The sequence below is a fragment of the Rhinatrema bivittatum genome, chromosome 14 (assembly GCF_901001135.1).
Source record: "Rhinatrema bivittatum chromosome 14, aRhiBiv1.1, whole genome shotgun sequence".
NCBI classification, from domain to species: domain Eukaryota; kingdom Metazoa; phylum Chordata; class Amphibia; order Gymnophiona; family Rhinatrematidae; genus Rhinatrema; species Rhinatrema bivittatum.
In genome coordinates, this window is record NC_042628.1 from 41,656,214 (window position 1) to 41,682,675 (window position 26,462).

Here is a 26,462-nt window from a genome sequence, read left to right on the forward strand (position 1 = left end):
GGTAGTTACAAATGAAGGCTCATAGCCTGGCTCTGACTGAGTGGGAAATACAAAGGAGTTGGAGGAAACTGACAGGTCAAAATAAAATAATAAAAACTAATAAACAGTCCATGGTGCTACTAAGAGCTTGATTCACTAAGCTTTTCTGCTCCTTAGACACAGAAGCGGGGGAAAGACTTAATGAATTAGGACCTTAGTGATCTATGACCATGGTAACAGAACTTGGTTTAGATGTAAAATGCTTTGGAACTAAGAAGGAATGTTGCTTGAACTTAACACTTTCTAACACTGTATGTAGTTAGGACGCCACTACTAAATAATTCCAAGAAAGCAAGCAGATGACTATTCTAACCTTCTGCTTTTTTCACTAAGATCTGGGCCCAGGGCAATATTAGCCTCAACTGAGAATGAATTATTGAAGGAAATTCAAACCAGCAAGCACAAAGGCACACTGAGCTCACACAGTAGCTATGCTGGTATCCAAGCACCATCACAGATTAATGATCACTTGAATCCCTCCCCGCTACTTCTTCAAATCCATCCCTTCCTATATAATTTAGTGTTGTTAACACCACAGCAGGATCCGCAGCTGCTTCATTGGAAAAACTGATAAATAAATGTGCTGTAAATATTTATATTTTAAAAACTCCCTAAAGAAGTATCTATAGTAAATATGCTCAATCCAGATTACGAAATCGACAGGTGATCTAAACTAGGGCTACCATTTTTCCAAAGTCCAAAAAGAGGACACTTCCAGAAAATGAGCTCACACAACAATTTGCATACATATTATTTATTTATTTAACAAGAAGAATACAACTTGTACTTAATTAAGTGTCAGCTACAAATAAGGAGCAGTACATTTTTATGCCTAACACCAACAGACTCAATAAACAATATTTATAAATAACCAGTGCATAATGTTAAATAAGAACAAATGGAGAGAGTGGTAGCTGAGTGGTAAAGACCTAGCTCATGGGCCCCCTGGGTGCAGGGGTCAAGGGTCCCCCACCCCCCTGGGAAGACTGTCCTACCCTACTCCATCGATATGCACAATCTCTTGATCCTTAATTAACAAATATGCCAACAAGCTGAAATATTACACCTATTCGGTCAGTTTTATTCTGGGTTGCTTCTTATTGTGCCCATGCATACTTGACTTTTGTAGCAGTGCCTGGTTGTTAGTTAAGTTCCCATAACATGTTTTTGCAAGAATTATCTCTGAAGTTATACTGCACAAGCAGAATCCCTATTAGGTTGTTCTTTTTGTCTAAGGCTTTGCAACAGTAAAAACAAATGTGCTCTGTAGAGATGTAAATGTGTTTAAACATTGTGAGAGGGAACAGCAAACAAGAACTATGGGATCTTCGGTTGTTCCTAGGAAAATCCAAGGTTTTTTTATTTTTCAGAATACTTGGTCCATTTTAGTGTGACAGCAATATTTGGAACTCTTTATTATTGTTTTTCAGAAATTTCTGTAGATTGCTGCACTGATCAAAGCACCTGATGCCACCAATTTCCATGCCTTTTCTACCAGGTATTCGACACAGGCTTCCATATCAGTCCAATCAGGGTATTTATTTTATTTATTTACTATCATTTATAAATCACCTTCCAGATTAAAAAAAAATCATTCAAAGTGATGTACAATCACAACATAAAATAACAATCAAAATAATTACAATATACTCATTAAAATAATAAACAAGAACACTTGTAATTTATGTGACATGTATTGATAATTTAAATTGTTTAGTTTGATTGAATTTAATGTTTTTAATTGTATTGTTATTGATTTTAATTTGCTGTAATCCACCCAGAACAGACAGTCTGGCAAGTGGGCGGAATATAAACTTCTATCAATAAATAACAAACAAACAAAAACTTAGGGGCCGATGCAATAAATGAATGTGGAAAACAGGTGCTCAGTATTAAGCGCTCACTTTCCTAATGCTTGTCCAGGCACCTCTCCTGGGTGCACAATTCAGTAATTAAATGAGGAGGGGGTCACACTGCCAAGGAGGCACTAGGGACAAATGGGCACCCCTAGTGCCTTCTTGGCAGTGGGCGCCCAGAAGAGGTGGCTGTCAGTGGGTTAGGAAAATGGATGCTCAATTTTTTGAGCGTCCATTTTCCTAACCGGGGCACAGCCAGTTAGGTTGCTGGTAGACAAGATCATAGCTAGGGATGGGGGTAAATAAAATTCCATTTACAGAACAGAATGTTTGGAAAGAGCTAGGCAAACAAAGTGAACAAGGCCATGGGGATGGATGAGGTACATCCCAGGATACTGAGGGAGCTCAGAGATGTGCTGGTGGGTCTGCTGAAGGACCTTTTCAATAGATCCCTGGAACGGGAGTGGTGCTGCGGGATTGGAGAAGAGTGGTTGTGGTCCTGCGTCACAAGACTGGTAGCAGAGAAGAGGCTGGAAACTACAAGCCAGTTAGGTGGTGCGAAAATTAACATAGACATTGCTGAAGGAAAGGATAGTGAACTATCCAAAATCTGGTGGGGTGCTAGACATGAGGCAGCAGAGATTCACCAGGGGAAGGCCCTATCAGACAAATCTGATAGATTTTTTTGATTGGGTGACTAGAGAATTGGATCGAAGAAGAGCGCTCTATGTCATTTACTTGGATTTCAGCAAAGCTTTTGATAAGATCCCGCATAGGAGGCTTGTGTACAGATCCTTGGTGAGGCCTCACCTGGAGTATTGTGCTCAGTTCTGGAGCCTGTATCTCAAAAAGGATAGAGACAATATGGAGGCAGTCCAGAAGAGGGCAACGAAAATAGTGTGGGGTCTGTATTGAAAGACCTATGAGGAGAGGCTGAAGGATATGAATATGTATATCCTTGAAAAGAGAAGGTGCAGGGGAGATATGATACAGACCTTCAGATACCTAAAAGGTTTCAATGACTTCGAACCTTTTCTGTTGGAAAGAAAACAATAGGGGTCATGAGAATAAACTGCAGGGGGCGACACAGAACCAACGTCAGGAAATATTTATTCATGGAGACGGTGGTGGATGCCTGGAATGCCCTTCCGGAGGAGGAGGTGAAGAAAAAACAGTCAAAGAATTCAAAAGGGCATGGGATAAACACTGTGGATCTCTAAAGGCTAGAGGGCGGAAATGAGATAAGCATGCAGGCGGGTAACTTGCTGGTTCGGTAGTTACTACCCTTAGCAGAAGGCATGGAGATTACTACCCTTAACCACTATGTTTTGATGCTTTTAATGCAACTGCAACATTGCTCCCCGCTAAGACGGCAGGGGGAAAAGAGGAACTGGATTCAAACGACAACTGAGGGCTCTGACTTTCATGGTCTGGGATACTGATTCGCAGACATAAGGGAAATAGCACAGGACTGCTTCTACAGCAAAGTCCTAACGGAAATAAAGAAAGCGTACATGGGAGTAACTTGCTGGTACAGTGGTATTACCCTTAACAAATAAACCTTCATAGTTTTGATGCAATTCCAGTGGCAGGAGAAAAGGGGAACTGGATTTAGATAGCAACTAACAAGGGCCCCTACTTTTATGGTCTGGGGAACTGATAAGCAAGGAAGTAGCCCGCACAGAGAAGCAGTTACTACCCTTAACAGAAAGCATGGATTACTAACCTTAACCAATAAACCTTGATGCTTTTGATGCAACTGCAACATCGTTCTCTGCTTCGAAGGAGGGAGCTGGGGTGGGGGCTGGAGATTAAGAGGAATTTGGATTCAGAGACAACCAACATGAGCTATGACTTTTTTTTATAGTCTGGGTATTGATGTGCAGACATTAAGGAAATAAACACAGGACTGCCTGTACAGCCAATCCATAAGCAAAGCATGTCAAGCAACACCGATTGATACATGGGAGTAACTTGCACAGCGTGGCAGATACTACCATGGGAAGCTTTCTGGGCAGCTTTCTGCCATCATTTCTGATTCTATGTTTCTATGAAAGGATAGCAAGTGAGTGGAGAGTTCTTGAGGGAAACAGAGTAGATCAGCTATGCAAAGCAGACTGGAGTCTGGTTCTTCTCTCTCTCTTTAGCACCCCCATGTATCCAGACTGACTAATAGGTAGGAGATGGTTCTCTCATCATGGAGGTAGGTGTGTTGGACATGGGCACATAAAAGGATTCCTCCCCCATGACAAAGAGGACATTTGCCTAAAAATCAAAAACCTGGAGGACAAATCTGAAGAATCTCAAAAGGTGGACATGTCCTTTTAAAAGATGGCTGATGGTAGTCCTAGATCATTTAAGAAGCATTTTTAGCTGTTAATAAAGTGTTTTTATTGTTTTGCATTTGTACACTGCTTGGATCGGGTCTGGTATGTGTGGTATATAAAAAATATTTTGGAAAACTACAGGTAAAATTCAATGCATATAGGTTCTTTGTGCATACTTTTACCCGCATAATGAGCGGGCAATTTTGCAAAAGCCCAATTCAATGGGTTAGGCATTGCTTTATCCATGGAATGACTTTAAAAATTATTGCCCCCTGTATTTAAATTTGTGGATTACTATAAAATCTCTGACCCCATGTAGTATGAAAGGACTCTGAAATATCTTTTTTTTTTTTTTTTTTTTTTTTTTTTTTATTTATTAAGTTTTCAAGTTTTACATAATTCAGTATACATTATTTTACACTTTATACTTACAACTTCAATTTTTTACCAAAAGCTAAAAAGAAAACTTTACTGTTATGGTTCATTCTATGAAACATTTGCAATTGGCAAAAAATTATCTCAAAAGCTTGACATCAACTTTTTGAGCATGATACAGGAAACAAAGTTTTTTTTAAATCTGAACCATCCTGACTATTCAATAAGAGGATAAAAATAAAAGAAAATATAATAATTAGGCAATCTCCGTTTCGCAATTTACTCTGTTTCTACACCCTACCCATTTGGTTCTACCGGAGATGAGGTTGCAGGCAGTCGTGATTCAACAAATTGAATTAAATGTTCTATTTGCGTAAACACAAATGATTCCATGCCTCTCTTTAATACACATCGACAAGGATATTTTAAGGTGAAGGAAAATCCCATTGTCAAAATTCTTTGTCTTAGTTCCAGAAACTGTCTACGTTTAGTACGAGTAGCCAATGATAAATCTGGAAAGATTTTTATATTTTGTCCAAAATATTGTATAGGAAATTTTTGAAAGTATGTTCTCATTAAAGAACTTACATCAGCTGTTGAAATCAATGATACTACTAACGTTTCTCTTTCCAAAATTTGTGTAGCTGAATTCTCCAAAAAGCTTGTTAAATTTGCCGGGACAGATACTACTGGGCCAGAAGTTCTCTTTTTCAAGAAAAAACAGGAATTAATTGAAATCATATTATTTTCTGTAAATTCCAGAACTTCCGAAAGAAATTTTTTTAAAGAAACATATGGTATTTCCCCAGCTATCCTAGGAAAGTTCATAATTCTTACATTCAATTGTCTAGTACTATTTTCCATCGCTTCTAACCTTCTTGAGACTAAAGACTGATCTTTTATTAAGGCAATGTTAACTGCTTGTATAGCTTTAACATTGCCTTCTACCGTAACAATTCTAGCATCTAAATTATTTACTTGTTGTTGTATATCATCATTTCGTTTAGACAAATTTGAGGATACAGAATCAATTTTTTTTTCCAACCTGTTGACCGTCACAGATAGCCCGCTAACTAAATCCCACAGTGCTCCCAAAGTTACCGTTTCCGGTCTAGATGTCGGTTGTTCCACAACCTCCAGTAGTTCTCCTTGTGGAACTTCACGTTGTTGCTCAGCAATATTCATTGCTGCCTGTGTTATTGTTCCCTCATTAGACTCCTCTACCAAAGCGGAGGTAGCTCCCTCAGTAGCTGGCTGTTGACCGACCTCATCGGTAGGCAATGCTGCTGCTCCTTCGCTTATGGATCGTTGGGCTGGAGGGGGACGTGGGACAGGGCTGAGGGACGTCTCAACCAGGGATGTACCCCTCTCCTCTATCGAGATATTTCCAACGGTTTCACTGGGGCCCTCCTTTTCTAATTGCTGCATAAAACAATCTATTTCCAGTTGTAATAGGGAGGGAAGGGGTTCAGAGGGAAACACTCGAACTCTCCCTTTTCTCTTTGCAGGCATTTTACTGTTGCAATAATAATAATAAGGAATAGAAAGTTTTTACCGGAGCAGTTTTAGTCGGTGGTTCAGCGTTTGAGAGCGGCGTGTTCTCCCTCCTATCCGACCTATTCCGGACTAAGCCGGACAAAGCCGTGCGCACCCCTTAGGTGCGCACGGCTTTGGCGGCGCGCCGGCGTCGACGGGGCGCCGCAAGCGCTCAGGTTTTCACTGCGCTCCGGCTCCTCCCCTCACGTGGGCCTTGCGTTGTTCCGGGCTGAAGCAGGGGGTATCAGACGCCGTCCTCCCGAACTTCTCGGCAAGCGCTCAGGTTTTCACTGCGCTCCGGCTCCTCCCCTCACGTGGGCCTTGCGTTGTTCCGGGCTGAAGCAGGGGGTATCAGACGCCGTCCTCCCGAACTTCTCGGCAAGCGCTCAGGTTTTCACTGCGCTCCGGCTCCTCCCCTCACGTGGGCCTTGCGTTGTTCCGGGCTGAAGCAGGGGGTATCAGACGCCGTCCTCCCGAACTTCTCGGCAAGCGCTCAGGTTTTCACTGCGCTCCGGCTCCTCCCCTCACGTGGGCCTTGCGTTGTTCCGGGCTGAAGCAGGGGGTATCAGACGCCGTCCTCCCGAACTTCTCGGCAAGCGCTCAGGTTTTCACTGCGCTCCGGCTCCTCCCCTCACGTGGGCCTTGCGTTGTTCCGGGCTGAAGCAGGGGGTATCAGACGCCGTCCTCCCGAACTTCTCGGCAAGCGCTCAGGTTTTCACTGCGCTCCGGCTCCTCCCCTCACGTGGGCCTTGCGTTGTTCCGGGCTGAAGCAGGGGGTATCAGACGCCGTCCTCCCCTCTGAAATATCTTAATCCATAATATTTATGGATTTTATAATCGAGGGTCTTGAAGACGGCGTGTTTTCACTCAAGTCTCCCTGGTGCAGGAATTTTGTTTCTGAAACGCAGTCCATGTCGGGGACACATCAAACAATATGGGATGGAATCAGCGCATTAATTTTTCATGCAATTGTCTGAACTTTTGACGCTGTGAACATATTAATTTCAAGGTTTGACAGCGCAACAAGACATTACTCACTTTTTAACTGCATTAAAAAAGTTTATAAACAAAAAATAGCAGGAAAAGGCAGACCGATGATTACAAGTTAAGGGCCAGCAACAGAACCTAACAGCGATGCATTCAGCCTGATTATATGAAGGTCCTACCTATCAATGATCATCTTGCTGAAAAGTACATAGTATTATTTTTTTAAAACTGTTTTTATTTTGGGACATTATTAGTTTAGGAGGAGTTCTTTTCATAATTGAATATTTGTATTTTTCGCTATCCTGGGAGTACACTCATTAGGTCATTACTGTTCAGTAAATATCCAATGTGGATGTCTACTCAGATGCTGTAGAATCTATCTATGGATTTCAACGCACGGGTGTAGGGCTTTGTCAAGGGGAAAATAATAATTTGAACAAACAGGTGCTATATATACTTAAACCTATATATTTCAATGCTTAATGTTCTTCCTTTCTTTAAGTTAGATAAATAAACGAACTTGCCTTCATTTCTAATTTCTGTGATGCCTCGATAGAAATCTTCAAAACTGATCACGCCAAGTCCAGTGGGGTCCAAGTACTTAGTTAGGTCCTTGACCTGCAACAACAAATGAAAAATACTTCTAAGCAAATTCATCACTTTCAGAGAAATATATGCGGTCTGAAAATCCTTGTAAGAGAAGTCCACAGTAAAGAAAAATTTAAGGAAATACCAAGACAGCAGAAGAAATGTGAGAATCACACACATATCATCCTATGCAGTGAACAGAACAGCATTTGGCAGCAGCTAAGGAGAAGGAGCAGCAGGCTGTGAACCAGGAAAGCCAGAGTTCAAATCTGGATGACTTTCTTTGTAACCTTGGGCAAGTCACGTCACCCTCCACTGCCTCAGGTTCAAACTTAGGGGATCATATACTAAGATGCATTAGGGCTTTACCATGCAGTAAACAGTGTTTACCGGGCAGTAAATGCCTTTATGCAAAAGACGTGTGGTATTTCAAATATCGTGAGTTATCTTTCCCCAAAAAATCTCGAACAATGAGGATATTTAAATGTGCTGATTTGCATGTCAATCACTTCATTACCAGTTGATTAAATACAAATCAAATAATGAGGCTCGACTCAAAATTTGCAAGCTGTGCTATTTGTCTGAAAGTTAGCTATAGCTCGAGAGGTGTAGCTATATTTCCTCAGGACCATTGGGATATTAATGTACGATGCTCTCAGGATGCATCCTTATAGGTTCCGAGTGGCCTGGATACTTTCTTCGCTCCCCCCCCCCCCCATAAAGAGAGATCCCTGAGAGTCTAGTGATGACCTCCTATCCTACCACCAACTCTCAAGACAGGCAAAGTTGAAAAAGTAATTTTTAAAAAGTTCAAAGTTTCTAGCCCCACCCCCTCTCAGAAAAAAAAGTCACCTATCCTTCCCACCTAGCCCAATCAGCCCCCTCTCACATAATAGGGGCAAAAGTGTATATGCGGTTGACTGGTGCCATTTTTAAAATGGTGATGCCAGGCTGGAGTCCATTGGATCATCAGGGACTTGTAGAAGGTATTGAGTGGGAATCAGGTGATTCAGGGGAGTAGGGGGGGGTAATGTTTTTTTCTCAAAGGGTGTAGAGTTTGGAAATGGGGGGCAGGGCCAGGGCCAGGGCCCGGGCCAGTGATTTTGAACTTTTTTTTTTTTTTTAAATTATTTTAATTATTTTTTAATTATTTTCAAATTTGACTACCTTACAGGGTGGTGAGGGGGGTGGGACAGGGGGTCTGAATAGACCCCACTCCACTGGAGGAGGGGGGAGACAGTATGCAGGCCCATAAACCCTGAGAGAAAGGGCTTTATCATTGGCTGGGCCCATACTATGGAACACGATGCCACCCGAACTCAGATTACAGAATAATCTCAAAACTTTTAAGAAAAATCTAAAAACATGGCTCTTTAAAAAAGCCTTCACTAAAGAGTGTGGAGGGTAGAGAATGAAAGTACAAGGTAATGCAGATGAGAATGAATTTAATCAATCCTACTTTTAAGAAGTAATATTTCAAAGCGATAGTAACTCAATAATACACCTGGACTTGACCAACATTACTGAAATAATGATTTTATTTATGAAATTGTAACCAAACTTTATTGGCACCTGTTAGAATGTAAGATATCCTACATTTACTTACCTTAGTCTATGTGCCTATTTGTAAACCGTTGCGATGGTATATAACTTAGCGACGGTATAGAAAAGTTTTTAAATAAATAAATAAATAAATAAATAAATAAAAGACAGCGGCCAACATGCAGTGAGCTTTTGGGTTACTTAAGTCACAGTATTTTTGCCTGCGGTATTTTATTATCGGGGATAATACCACAAGATTCACAAACCTGTGGTCCTCCTCTCTGGGGAAAACATCATAGCAAGGGTTCTCAATCCCGTTCTTGGGACACACCTAGCCAGTCAGTTTTTCAAGATATTCTCAATAAATATGCATGAGGTAGATTTGTATACAATGAAAGCAGTGCATGCAAACATTCAACAGCAGCTACCAATAGCAGGAGGCGGCCAGCCCCACCATTGCTAAAAGGGAAAGAGTGCTCACGTGGGAACCTATAGGACTAGCTGCCCCAGCTGTAGTAAACTGAGGGAGAGGAAGACCTACAGCTGCCAAGAAAGGAGGGAGGGATTTGGAGTGTAGTGCAACAGGACCACTTGCACTTGGTATGAAGACAGAGGATAATTTAACTCTGAATGGGACGGAGGAGAGGGATGTTGCTAGTGGCTGGGAGGTGGGGACCTGGTACTGGGTAGGGAAGAGAGAAAGAGGAAGGGGCTTGGGTGCAGTGGGGAAGAGAGGGAGGGGAAATGGAGTAGAGAGAAGTTGGGATCTATTTCTATTTAAACTATAGTAATTTTACAAGTATCTAAATATATTTACATATTAGAATTCATTTATCTAATTATATATGCAAATTCAATGCACATTTTTGTCTTGAATTTTGTCCTTTTTGGAGGTTAGTATTGTTTTAGGATTCTTGTTTTCCCTTTTGAAGAAGAGTATCCTCCTTTTGCGGTACTCCCAAATTGGCCACCTTAGACACTGCTGGGAACAAAAAAGAATGGATTTTTAAAATCCTTTGTTTCTAAACAACCAGAAATCTACCAAGCCATAGTTCAACAGCTCACTCACCCACTCAGAGAAATTGTGCTACTTTCCAGCACTGCACAAATTCCCCCTCAAACAATTTTCTGAAGATGGCGCTCACGGGGAATGTGCAAAGCTAAAAGTAGATAAAGCAATAGAGCTGGATGGGATACATCAAAATGTTTTAAGAGAACAGGGGAAGTCCTGGCAGCTCTGCTGTCTGACTTTTTCAATGCTTCTTTAGCATCGGAAGTGGTTCCAAACCACTGGAGACAGGTAGATGTGGTTCTTCCTCACAAAAACAGAAGTACGGAGATGGCTGGGAACTACAAACGAGAGTCTGACCTCAGTGGTGAGCAAATTAATGGAATCTTTGCTAAAACAGAGGACAGTGCAGTTTCTGGAATCCAGTGGATTAAGGATCTGAGACAACATTGTTTTAGCAGAGGTAGGTCATGTCAAACGAATCTAATCAGTTTTGACACAGTTCCACATAGGCAACATAAACAAACTGAGCATCCTAGGTATGGGTCCTAAAGTGACTGGGATTAGAAACTGGTTGAGTGGGACATGACAGAAAGTTAGTGGTAAATGGAGTTCTCTGTAAGGAAAGGGAGGTTGCCATGGTGTGCCATAGCAATCGGTCCTTGATCCGATTCTGTTCAACATGTTCATAGGCAATATTACAAAAGGGCTATTGGGTAAGGTCACCTTTTTGCAGATGAAACTAAAATCTGCAATAGAGCAGACACCTTGGAAAGTGTGGAAACCATGAGAAGGGATCTAGTGAAGCTAGAAGATCGGTCTAGATTTTAGCAGCTATGATTTAATGTTAAAAAATGCAAGGTAAGCATTTGGGTTGTAAAAACCCACAGGAACGATATAGTATGGAGGGTGAAGTTCTTCTGTGCACAAAACAAGAGTGAGATCTGAGAGCAACCATGCCTGATGATTTTAAAGTGGCCAAAAAGGTAGATAAGATGATAATAAAAGCCATAAAGATGCTTGCTTGCACAGAAACAGGAAGAGCCAGCAGGTAAAAGGAGGTAATATTGCCTCTGTATTAGTCTCTGGCAAGACCTCATTTGGATTCTGTACAATTCTGAAGACCGCACAGTCAAAAGGAGATAAACCAGAAGATTAAATGCACAGGAGGGTGGTCTCTTTCAATGGAAAAGAGGCTCTAGAATTAGGAGCCTTGAGATGAGGATGAAAGAAGAAAAACTCAGAGTAATCTAATACAAATTTTTATTTTTTTTTTACAGAAACAGCCTCCCAGTGGAGGTAATGGGACAAATACAGAGGACCTCTGAGACAGGAATGGATTGTAAAGCTAAACAGGTGTCGTTGATGGGCAGACTGGATGGGCCTTATTGTTTTTAATCTGCCATGATGATTTATGTTTACATGTTTTTATCTCACTTCTGAAATGAGGCATGTGAACTCCGGCACATCTGTGGTTTCAAAGTGATCTGAGCTGCAGTATCAAAGGATTCCAGACCTACAAACAAGTAACTACGCACTGAACTGCATGTATTGAGAGGGAGTTCTTTTTCGCTCTGACTACAATCTAGTTGTTAATGTCAATCATGTGATAAGGTAGGCTGCAGAGGAGTGGTGGGAGAGGGAATGGAAAAATGTCCTCATGTTACCCCTTACAGATTCTCACACAGATCTGCAGGAAGCTCTAAATGAGACAAAAGCTGCCAAGTTGTTTAATGCTGTTTTTTATTTGCATTTTTCTGACATGACAGACTTCCTTACTCAAAAGCTTGCATATGAACAGGCATAAAATCTTCCAATACTGAATGCACTACATCCAAGATGCAGTGTAATATGCACTTGTCAAAATATTATCCATGAATCCAAGAGTGCCTAGCACTTGGAACCCTCTTTGCACAGCACTTCTGCTGAAATCTGAATTATTAGGGGGAAAATTTTATAAAGTCAGAATTACTTCCAATGTATGAAACCTCATATTGCTATGAATAAAACTTCATTTGTAATGTCATTTTATAAGTAAAATAGAAGAAAAACAACAAAGTAGATGGATAAAGATGGCATCTTTAGACAGGGAGTAAGGTGTGCAAAATAAGGTGGTATGTAGCAAAGCTTGATGAATAGTCTAGAGTCTTGCAGCTAAAATTTCATGTTAAAAAATGCAGTCATGCTGCAAAACCCAAAACAGTGATACAATCTAGTGGGTGAAATTCTTCTATGCTCAGAGCAAGAGTGGAATTTGGAGGTGATCGTATTTAATGATCTCAAGATGGCCAAACAAGTGGATTAGGTGATGGCAAAAGTCAGAAAAATGCTTGGGTGCATAGGGAGAAGAATGGTCAGCAGAAGAAAGACTGTATAAGTCCCTGGTGACAGCTTATTTCAAATATTGTGTACAACACCGGAGACTGCATCTTCAAAAGAATATAAGCAGGTTGGAATCGGTCCAGAAGGTGCCTACTAAAATGATCAATGATCAGGTACAGAGAAGGGCGACCAACATGATAAAGAGGATGGAATAGCTCCCCTATGAGGAAAGGCTAAAGAGGTTAGGGCTGTTCAGCTTGGAGAAGAGACAGCTGAGGGGAGGAAGTACAAAGGAAAAACAATACTGTTGGTTACATAAGATTATAGGAAATGCCATGTTGGGTCAAATCAAGGTCCATCAAGCCCAACATCCTATCTCTGACAGTGGCCAGTTCAGGTCACAAGTCCCTAGCAGTTCCCAAAAAGAAGATCTATTTCTTGTCACTCACTCCCAGGGATAGCAATGGCTTTCTTTGCTCTTCCTGGCTAATACTGTATATGGAACTTGACCAAACCTCTTTTAAATTCTGCTTTGCTAGTTGTCTTTACCACATCCTCTAGCAACAGATTCCACAGCTTTACTGTATGCTGAGTAAAAAAAAAAATAATAATTTTCCTTGATTTGTTTTAAATCTGCTGGTTGATGGAGTGTCTTCTTGTTTTAGTATTTGAAATGGTAAATAATCTTCCTTTCTTTATCTGTTTCACCTCACTCACAAATTTATAAACGTCTATCTTGTCCCCGCTCAGCCACCTCTTTTCCAAGCTGACAAACCCTAACCTATGTAGCCTCTCACCATTTGCTTATATAATTAAACAAACAAAACCTAGCCACTATAATCTGTAATAATATTTATTATTCATTATATACCACCCAACTCAGATACAGAACCAGCCCAGAGCACTGAACAACATATCAAAACATAACAATTAAAAGTTCCAAGAAAAACATTTAAGAGAAAATAAACATTTGAATTCATACCCCCTTCGCTCTGTAGAAACAAAAAGATGCATTATTACAGGAGTGGCCAACTCCAGTCTTGAAGAGTCACAAATAGGCCTGATATTTAGGATATCCAGAATGAATATTCATGGGCTGCCTCCATTGTATGCAAATATTTTCATGCATATTACATATAACATAACTTAATAACAATGGCAGAAAAAGACCAAATGGACCATCCAATCTGCCCAGCAAGTTTCTTATGGTAGTAACTGCTGCTCCATGCAGGTTTCCCCCAGGCCTTCTGTTAAGGATAGCAATTGACACTCTGAGCAGGTTACCCCCAGGCCTTTTCCTAGTTCCTCCCAAACATTCTCTTCTGTAAATGGAGATGTATCTACACCACTCTCATCTGTATTCTTGCTAGCCAGCAAAAGTTCTCCAATGTCTTCCACAGTAAAAACTGAACTGAAGAAATTGTTAAATACTTCTGTTATTTCTTCATCTTTCTCCACATCTTGCTCCTTGTTTCCTTTCAGTCTTGCAGTGTGCCTCCTTTCTCTAACATATCTGAAAACTGTTTTGTCACCATGCTTTACCTCTTTGGCAACCTTTTCTTCCACTTGGGCTTTCGCCATCCTGATTTCATTCTTTATTTCTTTCGGCTTCATTCATAATATTCATTATGGATATCATAAAACCAGGCCTGTTTGTGGATCTTGAGGACTGGAGTTGGCCACCCTTCCACTATTAAGTTGCTAGAATTGAAATACTTTAGGCATCTATCCTATAGTTCTCTCTAACTGAGTTTCCCAACTCTCTCCTGGAGGCACACCTATCCAGTCAGGTTTTCAGGATTGCCAGAATGAAAATGCATGAGATAGATTTGCATACATTGGACACCCATGGTATGCAAAGCTATCTCCTGCATATTCATTATAGATATCCTGAAAACCCAACTGAGTAGGTGTGGCTTCAGGAAAGGGTTGGAAAACACTGTTCTAGAACTCAGTGGCACAAATTCTGTCCTGTGGAATGAGTACTTAAGGATTAATTTGGTCAATGTTAAGGTTTCCTTTGGGAAAATTCCCTAAAATCTAATGGGATTACATTACTTTCTTTTCACAGGAAAAGTTAATGTAGGGGCATCAAGAAAAGAACATTCCAGTTCTCTGCTTCCTGGGATATCTGTCTTTGCAGTCAAGATACAGTTGCAGTGGCGGCTCCTGAAATGTTTGCATGAGAAGGGGGGGGGGGGAGCATAAAGGGAGCACAGTAAATTTCAGGATGGGCAAGCACCAACTAATCAAAGCAGTCCAGCCAGATGAGGGATGGCCATCGCCCGCCTGCCCCCTCCCCCATACAGGTGAACCTAAGATGACACAATGGCCCTGTCAAAATAAAAAATAAAAAAGTTAAGAGAAATTGGTAAAAATGTGTGTCTTTGAAGGAAGATTTTGCTAGGATAAACACAGATACTGCCATCTGTTTCCTAGTAAATGTTAAGTTATTCTTGGTGGGGGTGGGTGAATACATTTCTCTTCCAGCATTATGAAAATGCAAAGAGTTTTTAGACATGCCAAATTTGGATTAAGTGATGACCAGAATAAATCTGGATTGCACATAAAAAGCATGTTTTCTGCTCATACAATATGATTTATGCACACAAAAAATGCTTTTTGTACATAATTCATATTTTATGCACAGAAAAAGATTTATGCACATAAGCCATATTTTCTGCACATACAATATGATTTATTAGCTTACACATTAAGAAACCATGTGCTAATTTCAGCGCACAGTTTTAGTGCTCAGCTGATTACATTGGCCCCATAGTTAGGAAAACTCTGGAGACAACTACTAGAGCATTTTCAAAATAAGTGTTCTTTTTCACAAGGAACCCCATCCTGAGTCCCCCATCTCTTCTGTGCCACATATTCTCATTCCTTTCTAGCTGATAATGTTCTTCCTTCGACTGCATCTCTCTCCATAAGTTCTTAGATAAGTTCTTAGAGGAAAAATCCATAAACTGCTATTAATTAATAAGCAATAACAGCTTGAGATCTATTTCTTGTTTGGGTCCTTGCCAGGTACTTGTGACTTGGATTGGCCACTGCTGGAAACAGGATGCTGAGCTTGATGGACCCTTGGTCTGACCCAGTTTGGCATTTCTTATGTTCTTATGTTCATATTGGCTCATGCTCAGCATCAGATTCTTCACTGACTCCTCTTCAAACAGCCAATCCAACACCTCAGCCCCTCAGCTGGGCTGGTAAAGTGGTAGTCTTCATTGTTTTCTATACACCCAGTTTTCTTCCAGACTTAACAGATTTTGCCTCAATTTACATATGAGATGAGTACAAATTTTTTGATTTGAGAGTTATTCATAATGGGGCAGATTTTAAAAGCCCTACACGCGTAACTCCAGCTGGATTTACGCATGTAGGGAGATTAAGTGCGCCAAGCCTATTTTGCATAGGCCCGGTGAAGAGCACATGTCCTGGGCTTGAAAAAAGGGATGGGGGCAGTCCGGGGCAGGGGTGTGGCCAGAGGCCTCCTTGGGGTTTCTAGGCCGGCAGGCGCAACTTGCATAACAAAGGTATGAGGGGAGTGGAAGGTGGGGGGGGGGGGGCGGAAGGAAAGTTCCCTCTGAAAATGGAGCAGCCTCGGAGGGAACAGGGAAAGCCATCGGGGCTCCCCTAGGGCTCGGCACGCACAAGGTGTACAAGTGTGCACTCCCTTGCGCGCACTGACCCTGGATTTTATAACATGCGCACGGCTGCGCATGTTATAAAATCGGGTGTAGATTTGTGCACGCCGTGTTGCGCGCACAAAGCTACGCCCGCGTGTAGGCACTAAAATCTGGCCCAATGAGTCATAAGAAAATTTATTTTATCTGATTGAACATTTTGGCATTGTTCCATTTGAAATTGTAATACTGAATGGACTCATATGTAACATTTCAGCTGGCCACGGGGAGGCCCATGACTGGCTGCAGTTATTGTACCACTGTAGGACTCTAAAGACGCTCTCCAGGCTCTCTCTACTACTACTATTACTACTTAACATTTCTATAGCACTAGCTGACATTCGCAGCGTTGTAAGAACATAAGAGCATAAGAACATGCCATACTGGGTCAGACCAAGGGTCCATCAAGCCCAGCATCCTGTTTCCAACAGTGGCCAATCCAGTCATAAGAACCTGGCAAGTACCCAAAAACTAAGTCTATTCCATGTTACTGTTGCTAGTAATAGCGGTGGTTATTATCTAAGTCAACTTAATTAATAGCAGGTAATGGACTTCTCATCCAAGATCTTATCCAATCCTTTTTTTAAACACAGCTATACTAACTGCACTAACCACATCCTCTGGCAACAAATTCCAGAGTTTAATTGTGCGTTGAGTGAAGAAGAACTTTCTCCGATTAGTTTTAATGTGCCACATGCTAACTTCATGGAGTGCCCCCTAGTCTTTCTATTATCCGAAAGAGTAAAAAAACTATTCACATCTACCCGTTCTAGACATATAAAAAGACAGTCACTGCTCAATAGTACTTACAATCTACTCTCTTGCAACCAGGACACCACCAGCATGCTCCGAGCTCATCACAACGCGCCTCTCCCTAGGTGCGCGCACACTCTGTCCCCTTATTAAGGCTCCATAGTGAGAAAATACCCTCAGGCACCCAGTGATGACATTGGTGTGACTGGATATTTAAACCCCAGGTGAACTCTTAGCCCTCGCCTCCGCATCAAGTCCTTCTGCTTATCGAAATTACTCCAAAGCTCCTGATCCTGCCTTGCCTCATCCAATCTGCCAAGCCTTCACCAGCCTACCCTGTCTATTCAAGTTCGCCTTGCCCTACTTCCAGCCTCGCTCCGTTCCAGTTCTTTGCTTGTCTGCCTAGAATTGACCCCTTTTATGGACCTGGACTACTCTCTTGCCTGCTGCCTCGAACCTCAACTACACTTCGCTCACTACCTGCCCTGACCCTTGGCCCGAATTTGCTGTCTACTTGCTGCCTGCCCTACCTCAGCTCATCCCTGGACTCTTACTTTCTGACTGTCCCTAGGGACATTCACCTAAATCCTGCCAGCCCCTGAAACCCAAAGGGTCACCCTGCAGGGAACAGGGCTGGTAAAGAGGAAAGTCCAGCTCAAACCCTTCAAATGGCGCGTCTGCCAGCTGTCAGTGTGGGCCTAGTAGGTTCACCTGCTAAGCTGTGTCAACCATGTCACAGCCCAAGGGCTCACTTCTATTCCATTGCATTATACATCTTAAGCTTTTGTTTAGTTTGGTGTCACTTTAGACACTTAAAATTAAATTTTGGTTGGGGACTGCACCTCAGAGACAGTGACCGAGGAGTTGTTTCAATAAAAAAAATTGAGTTTTTAAAACCAATGATTAGAGACATCAGAGCTAGATAACTATGCTTATAGCAGGGCTTTCTGAGATCTGTTTCCTCCTTTTCTAAGATGTTTAAAATTTGTTTGGCCATCATACCCTGAGGATTCACAATTTATATAATTTCATGGTGGATTTTTTTCATATTGTTTTTCCTTTTGGTCTGTTCCACCCACCTCTTGCTTATATTTGATATTGTTTAAAAATACTATCTGGAAAGGCCAGATAAAATATATCCTATACATTAAAAACGTTGGAGGAGGACCAAAAAGAAAACCTCACCTAGATTTTACACTGTTAGACAATAGCTAAGTTTTTAGAATAATGCATCAAATGAAATGAAAAAGTCAAAACCAAAGATGTTGCTTGTACATGCGAGTGAATCACAGATTACATAATGTACATCATGCAATTTATATTACAGAAGTGATATGAAGGAGAAGGGGAGAAACTGGAGGAGGAAACTATTGAGTTTGCAGAGCGATAAGGTGACAGAGAGAACTCAGAATTATGTCTGCAAGAGTGTTGGAGAAAAAAAGTTTATGAGAGACAAACAGCAAAATAGAAAGGAGGGGGGACAGAAAAGGATAAAAGAAAAGAGAGGGACAGAGCTGAAGAATTAGAAGCAAGGGAAGTGGAGAGATGCATAGAGATGGAAGAAAGGGGAGGGGGAAATGATGGAGATGTGGAGGGGAGATCTCTCCCTGCCTCTCTCTCCCTCCCTTCACTACCCTGTGGTTTGCCTCTTGCCACATGACCTGGCTACGGTTGCCAGCTCAAGCCCTATCTTCATCTTTTACAACCTTCTCTCCCTTACTTCCTCTCTTCCAAGCTTCCACATTGCAGACCTCCACTTTCTACTGCTTTCTACACCTCTCCTGTCCCTATATGGGCCTCTTCTCCTTCCCTTCATCCTCCAGAGTTTCACTCCTTCCCCTTCCTTCTCCCATTTCCCCACAGACCTCCACTTTCTACACCTCTCCTGTCCCTATATGGGCCTCTTCTCCTTCCCTTCATCCTCCAGATTTTCACTCCTTCCCCTTCCTTCTCCCATTTCCCCACAGACCTCCACTTTCTACTGCTTTCTACACCTCTCCTGTCCCTATATGGGCCTCTTCTCCTTCCCTTCATCCTCCAGAGTTTCACTCCTTCCCCTTCCTTCTCCCATTTCCCCACAGACCTCCACTTTCTACACCTCTCCTGTCCCTATATGGGCCTCTTCTCCTTCCCTTCATCCTCCAGAGTTTCACTCCTTCCCCTTCCTTCTCCCATTTCCCCACAGACCTCCTCTTTCTACACCTCTCCTGTCCCTATATGGGCCTCTTCTCCTTCCCTTCATCCTCCAGACTTTCACTCCCTTCCTTCTCCCATTTCCCCATGCAGGGCTTCATTTATTTATTTATTAAAAGTATTTATGATTCACCTATAAGGAAAAAACCCTGCTAGGCAAAGTACAAACAATGGAAAACATCATTATGTAAACAAATAAAACAGTTAAAGCATTATTAAAAATATATATGTATATATTTTACAGCAAGAATAAAATCTTTATACAACATAAAATTATAGCTAAACAAGAAATAAGCAAAGCAATAAAACTACAATAAATCAAGTAGTGTCAAAGGCTTCTTGAAAAAGTAAGATCTTTAAACATAAACTTAATAACATCTTCCTCCCCGCACAAGATAAACTGGCAGGGCATTCATAAAGTTGGACCAGCATAGAAGAATGCTTGCCGCCTAGTTTTTATTAAGTGAACAAGTTTAATAAGAGGCACAGCCAGTAAACATTTATCCGAAGAATGCAGGGAGCAGGAAGGGGCACATAATGCAGGAGAATGCCAAATAGGAAGGTCCACCTTTTTCTTTTCTTTTGTTTTTTTAAAGCTTTAAATGTTAAAACCAAGATTTTATGATTAAATCATTTTTATTAAACTTTTCACAATACAATAATACCTTGATAGTGATGTGGCTTTATCCACTATCAAATAACCCACAACAATGCATGGACAGTCTAAGAACGCTTTATTCCAACCTCCCCACCCCTCTTATCACCCCCCAACCCAAAGACCTTTACCATCTTTCAACATCTGAAAATATAGAGTGTCTATACAAAGTTATAAGCTCCTCTCATTTCTCAGTGAAAGTATTAGCAATCAGACCATGAGCAGTTGGACTCAGTGACTAAATACATATTCCAAACCTTCAAAAATCTTCACCTTATACATGTCATATTTGACACATTTTTTTTTATTATACACCATTGAAAAGCAGCATTTCTGAGCTCTGTGTCGGCGCCTCAGACAAAATCCACTTCTGCAATATAGCCCTTTTAGCAAGTAAAAACATTTTCCTGCACCACAGATGGATAAATCGATCTCGAAAAGGCACCCCACCTACATTATCAAATAAAATCACTCCTATGTCAATAGGCATCCTAGAGCTGAAAAGACCCAATATATCACTTATCACCAAAAAACCTGGATGGTGGCCAAATGTTCCTATACTGCTGGCACACGTCTTACACACATCTGATGATTTCAGGTGCATATGTTTAGCCTGTTTTTGTGACATATAAAGACGCAATAAGAATTTATATTGGGTTTGTCACAAATCCATACTGCTAGTAATCTGCTTAATTCTCTTAAAATAACCAGCATAAGTTTGGCTTGAAATTTCAATGGATAATTCGTCCCGCCAAAAGTTCCTTTGGGACTGGTATTCCAAACCAAAATTTTAAAAACATACACGCAAGTGAACTGGCAACCAGTGCAATTCCCGTAAAAAGAGGGGGTCACATGCTCCCACAGCTGGCCACCTAAAGCAAGGAAAGCAGCAGAGTTTGTAGACCTTGTAAAGCTTTGAGGTGAGAGCAGGGAATCCCAACAAAGAGAGAATTGCAATAATCTATGGTGGTCAAGACAAAGGCTTGAACAATAGTATGAAATCAGTGGGGTTCAATATCCATTTCAAATGTCAAAAGCAACTGTAATTTGTAGTAGGCAGTACAAAAAATCTGTTGGATTTGCTGTTTAAAGTAAAAACTATCAAACAAAATCCTAAGCTCCGAACAAATTTCTTGAATGGAATGAGAGTGTCAAAGGCAGGAAAGTGGGTAATATTCTAATCAAGTAAGTCTGTGAACTTTTTAGAAAAAACAAACTGCTTCAGTTTTCACATTTACCAGGAAATGATTTTGACATAACCAAGAATTGAAAATGGATAAACTAACAAAACAGATTTAAGATTATTCCTTACTGGGGAAAAAAAGCTGAATGTCATCAACCTAAATTTGGAACATCATCCCATGGTGATCGAGTACTAAGCAAAATGGTCTGAGATAAATAACCTTTTGCAGGAACCAGTTCTACATAATTATGTTTAGGCCTATGAGGTGTGAACACTGTGGAGACTCCCAGGCTAAGAAACTTGGTGCGGTTACATGGTTCACAGCTGCCTAAACAGGACTCTGATCAGTTCCTTACTTACTCAGAAATTTCATCTCTAAACACCTTCAATATGTTTATCTGGGAGGACCTGTTGCTTCTGTTTCTTGCTAATGAATTCCTTCTATATAAGCAGCCATCTCCTCTTTTAGTAATGACTTTCAAAGTTTTCCCAAAACATTAATGTTAATTTAACCAGCTCATAGTTGCCTGGTTATGATTTATATCCAGTTATGAACAGAAAGACTTCATGTACCCATCTTGCCCTGAACATCACGCCCTGCTCCGATTCTTGAAAACTTAAATATGTCAGTCATGCCAGCATTTGGATGAATTTCCTCCAGTCCTGGTGCCTTAACTTTTACATAATTCTTTCTTTACTCACTCGTGAATTAATGAAAATGTCATTGGGCCTAAATTAACTCTAGCATATCTGATGGATTTTGCAACTGAAAGTCCTTTCTATTGTAAATAAGGAAGCAGTCACTTAGGACTTCTGTTTTTAATTTATGCATTTTCTCCACAGATTCAAAAAGTAAATCAAGAAACCTTCATATATAGGAAACAAAAACATATAGAAATATCCAATTACAATGAAGCTTACCCCACAATATAATGGTGGGAGGAGGATGAAAATAATAGATCTTAATAATAATATATAGAGAAAAAATATCAAAGGGATGTCTAATATATCTTAATTGGACTAAACCTTCGCAAGCCCATTACCTTGAAAAAAAATGTTCTATATTGGGTCAAAAAATGAAAACATTCCCTTTATAGTTAATCACACATTTACAGGGAAACTTAAAATAAAAAGGTTGCTCCTAGAGCCAATACCCACTGATGCAGGGTAAGAAAAGCCTTCCTAAGAGAAGCTGAGTAGCTCTGGCAACATCGGGAAACATTCCAATTGATTATCCATAAAACAAAGCATTTCTACATTTATGTTCAAATCTTATTATTAATTTTATCACAAAGATAGTGTATAACAAGATGCATGACAATTGGTTGACTATTCCCAATGATGTGCTCAATACAGAAACAAGAGAAACCAATGCACTCCACACTTAAACCCCATCCATACTACCACTCTCTCAATTACCCTTTGCCTGCAGAGTAGTTGTAATTAACAGCATTTCTACATTTATTGTAACGTTTTAACAGCCTATTCTTGTCTGACTACAACAAAAGGTGACCAGGAAGATAGCTCTCATAGTTATCTCATCCACTGAGCTTTCCAAATATGCTGACAAATTAAGACAGTGTGGGGATGAAATAAAATCCAAATCCCCTTCCTCGGATTCTCCTTGCATTTACCTTTAGGAATAACACATTTTAGGAAACACTTGGCACCTCTCCCTCTGGTATCATGAGTACTTCTTTCAAATACTTCTTAAAGAGCTCCTGTGGGGCCAACAGCCAAGTATACAGAAAGTTCAGCAGTCTGAGATTCCTTGATCTTACAGAGTTCTCCAATACTTCTATTTTATTATACAGGAGCAAACTGTCTTTCATAAAGGACAAGTTGGTAGATTGCCCACAAACTTGGCTCTCCAAACTGGAAACTTTCTCTTCGTCGATCCTCTTGTCTTGAGTCATGATCTTGGTTATAATATCTGATAAAATCCAATCATAAATCAGAGACTACAGAGGAAAATGTATCTTCCCTCCTTGTAATAGCTGTCCAAATATCCTCCAGGGTGATCTTCCTCCCTAAGTCAGGAGACTCTCCATTTCCCCAACCCTCTTCATAGCAGGCATAGACAAAGGTGAGAATACCAAAGAGCCTGGACAGGGATTCCTTCTGCTTCTCCTCACTGCCGATATTGAGCACAGCCTGGTGGGAGGGGGGGACTGTGGACCTATTCTGCAGCACTTCATCATTCAAGGTCCAGTTCTTCGGCTATAAACCAGAATTGTGATCCTGGTCCTCCTCTCTCACTGCCCCTTCAGCCAACACAGAACTCAGGTCTTCAACAATGCTACTGAATCATCAAGGAGGAAGGTGAAGCCATGACCCCCTGGAGAGAATGGTGAAGTCCTACTGACAAAGCTCGAAGTAACATCAAGCTCTCCGCTGGTTTCCTGACTAACTGCCTCTCCAGGAAGATGGGAGGCCAATAGAACAAAGAAATTAATCAGCCCTTTCCCCGGCCCGAGAGACTGAGTCATGTAGGCCTGCAACTTGCCTTTCCCTCTTCCCAGGCAACTCATCTCAAGGTAATCCAAAAGAATTCAGTTGCTAGCATCCTATACTGGCACCATATTGATTCCTCCCCCCAGGATTTTTATTTCATCTGCATCTTTAGTAATTATAATTGTGTTTCCCAATCTACCTGATCAAAATATCCTCCTACTATACAAGTTACAAACTAATAGATACCAAATTACACTGAATTCTGAATAAAATACCAAGAATTTTTCACCCACTCATGCCCCACTACAAAAAAAATTATTTCATTGTTATTTCACATGGTTAATATTCCAATTTTATTTGAAGGGAAAACAATTAATTTATTGAACTAAAGGGCTTCTTTTGGGACCTGGTTTATATCTGAAACACTTCCTAGTCTGCTACAGAGGGATCATGTACAGGAAAAAGAATCCACCACCATTCATTCAATGTATATGCATAATCGACTAGCATGGGAATTCTTATCTTCTTTGTCTGCACAGAGAATAACTAACAGAATAATATCTTGCCTGCAAGTGAAATATCATTGTTTTAACAAGTGTTCTTCCTAGAATTGTAATAAATAAGCATATAAGAAATATACACACTGAAAATATACACTCTTATCAGCATCTCCCTGTATCTTAACAAGAAAACAGAAATACAGCCCATACATTTATGAAAAAATTGGCACTCTGTTAGTTGAAGAAGTAAAAGAGCTTACTATACTCCTGTGTATATGTGTATATATATATATATATATATATATATATATATATATATATATATATATATATACACACACACTCCTATATATTTATTTATTTATTTATTATTCATTCATTTATTTGTTTTTTTTATTATTTTTTATTATTTTTAAAGATCAAAGTCTGGCTTTGAAAAACAGGATTAGTGTGCATGTCCTCTCTTACAAGACCCCCAACCTGACAAATCTTGTGGGACTGCTTTAACAGTTGAGGGCTGCAAACCATATATAGGCTGGATGCTCAAGATGGTTTTGGGAACATCAATAAAGAGTTGGTTTCTTATACAGGACTAGGACTTGCTGTATTTTGCCCAGATATTATTTCAGGAGAAAAGTCAAGCTGCAAATTAGAAACTATGCAAACCTTTTCATTTTAAATAGCCTAAACTCCCCTGGGAAGGCATACAACTCAGTCAAGTGAATACCCACTTTTGATCTTAGCGGCAGAGTATTCCCACAGTGCTAAATGCAGGTTCTATAGTGTTAAGGATTTAACTAATCACAGAACAGAAATGAAGCAAACTGACTCCATCCTATTTCAGCCTATTTAAAATAATATGATAGTTTGAATTTCACTATGACATGATAGCCCAAGTCCATTATTTTCTGAACAGGGCAATTAAAATACAAGTTAGCTGGCCCACTTGTCTGGCAGAACACTTTCACCTGTGTAGAATTACTACTGTGGAATAAATGTGTGCCTATAAATCACAACAGAAAACCATGCTTTGATGCAATTCCCTATACTACTAAGAAGAATGGATTCTACATTGTCTGAGAGTCACAGTTTCAAACCTCCAAACTTAGTCTATTCCCCAGAGATTGAAAACGCTAAAGGCAGGTCCCCCTGGGAGAGGCATCATCACATACTGCTCATATTATCACTTTTCACCCCATAGAAAGCCATAGCCTGTTCATCATTTCAAAGACTATATTTGAGATTGGCTGGCACCTAATTTTCATCAGTAAAGTTTTCTGAATCCCAGAGAAAAAGGCAGGAAGCTGCAGTGAGATCACTGTGCATTACAGAAAGCAGGGATCTAATGTACCAGCAGCTCATCCACATTCTACCTGTTCCGAGTATTTTGGGGCCCTTTTCTTCCACCTACTTTGTTCCAACAGGATGGATAGGCCAAAAAGTAAATAGCTGGCATCTTCTAGTCCAATCAGGAGACAGATGGTAAGTCCGAATGCAAATTCCAAGAAGCAATGAGCTTGCCAGAAGCCATCTTGTAGCACACCTAAAAGACTTCAGTCTGAGAAGCTACAGAGTGCCTTAACAGGATATAAAACATATGCTGACAGATATACTGTAATGATGGGGAGAAATTAAAATCACTTCTGGATGTTTCTGATGTAATATTTGTAAAAGGCAATTTTTAAAAAAGTACTTCTGTAGAGACTAAATTTATGTGGCTCAAATATCCTCACAGCTAAGGTCCCCAGTTTAGCTGCAGTATGGATTTAAGGTTAATGTTCTTGGTGTCTGATTTATCTACAAACCTAAGTAGAACAAGTTTCCAGCTACAATTTCTTTTATGGGACAATATTTTGCTTTGGTTGGTCTAAGGTCCAGAAAAAATCTGATCCTTGAATGATGCGCACATCCAGAAGAACCCCTCTCTTCCCATGTCCTTCCAAAAAGCTTTGTGATAATGTAAAAGACCACCAATATCAGGATTGCTATTGCCCAAGGATCCAGACTCCTAGGGCCCCTGTGTAACCTGTCAGATAGACCCAACTACTGCCCAAATTTTCAAAGGCCCGCGCGCATAAAATACGGGGGTTTATGTGTGTGGCTGGGCCTTGTGCGTGCCGCGCGCATTTTAAAACGGGCCCGGCCATGCGAGTAAACCCCGCTATGTACTGGGCCTCTCCAGGGGGGCGAACTGGGTCTGGGTGGGGCAGAGGGTGGGCTGGGACAGTGCGCATAACTTGCTTCTGGCTCCAGAGGAGCAGTAAGTAGAAAAATAAAAAGAATTGGGGTAGCTAGGTAGGTGTTAGGGATCGGAGTGAAGAGGGGAAGAAGGAAGGTTAGGCAGGGGGTTAGGGAAGTTCCCTCCCAGTCTGCTCCTTAATTGGCTTTTAAAATCCAGCACACATGTGCGCGCGGCCATCAGATTTTATAATATGCGCGTGCCGGCGCACA

At 40.8% G+C, this 26,462-nt stretch overlaps 1 protein-coding gene across 5 annotated transcripts in view; it reads right to left on the reverse strand.

Moving 5' to 3' along the window:
• RAB11FIP3 (RAB11 family interacting protein 3) overlaps positions 1–26,462 on the reverse strand; it is a 291,188-nt gene that overhangs the window by 206,776 nt on the left and 57,950 nt on the right. For all 5 annotated transcript variants that reach the window (XM_029576051.1, XM_029576055.1, XM_029576053.1 and 2 more), the window contains exon 2: positions 7,645–7,738. In XM_029576051.1, the coding sequence (XP_029431911.1) occupies positions 7,645–7,738 (94 nt within the window). The remainder of the gene's footprint in view (positions 1–7,644; positions 7,739–26,462) is intronic.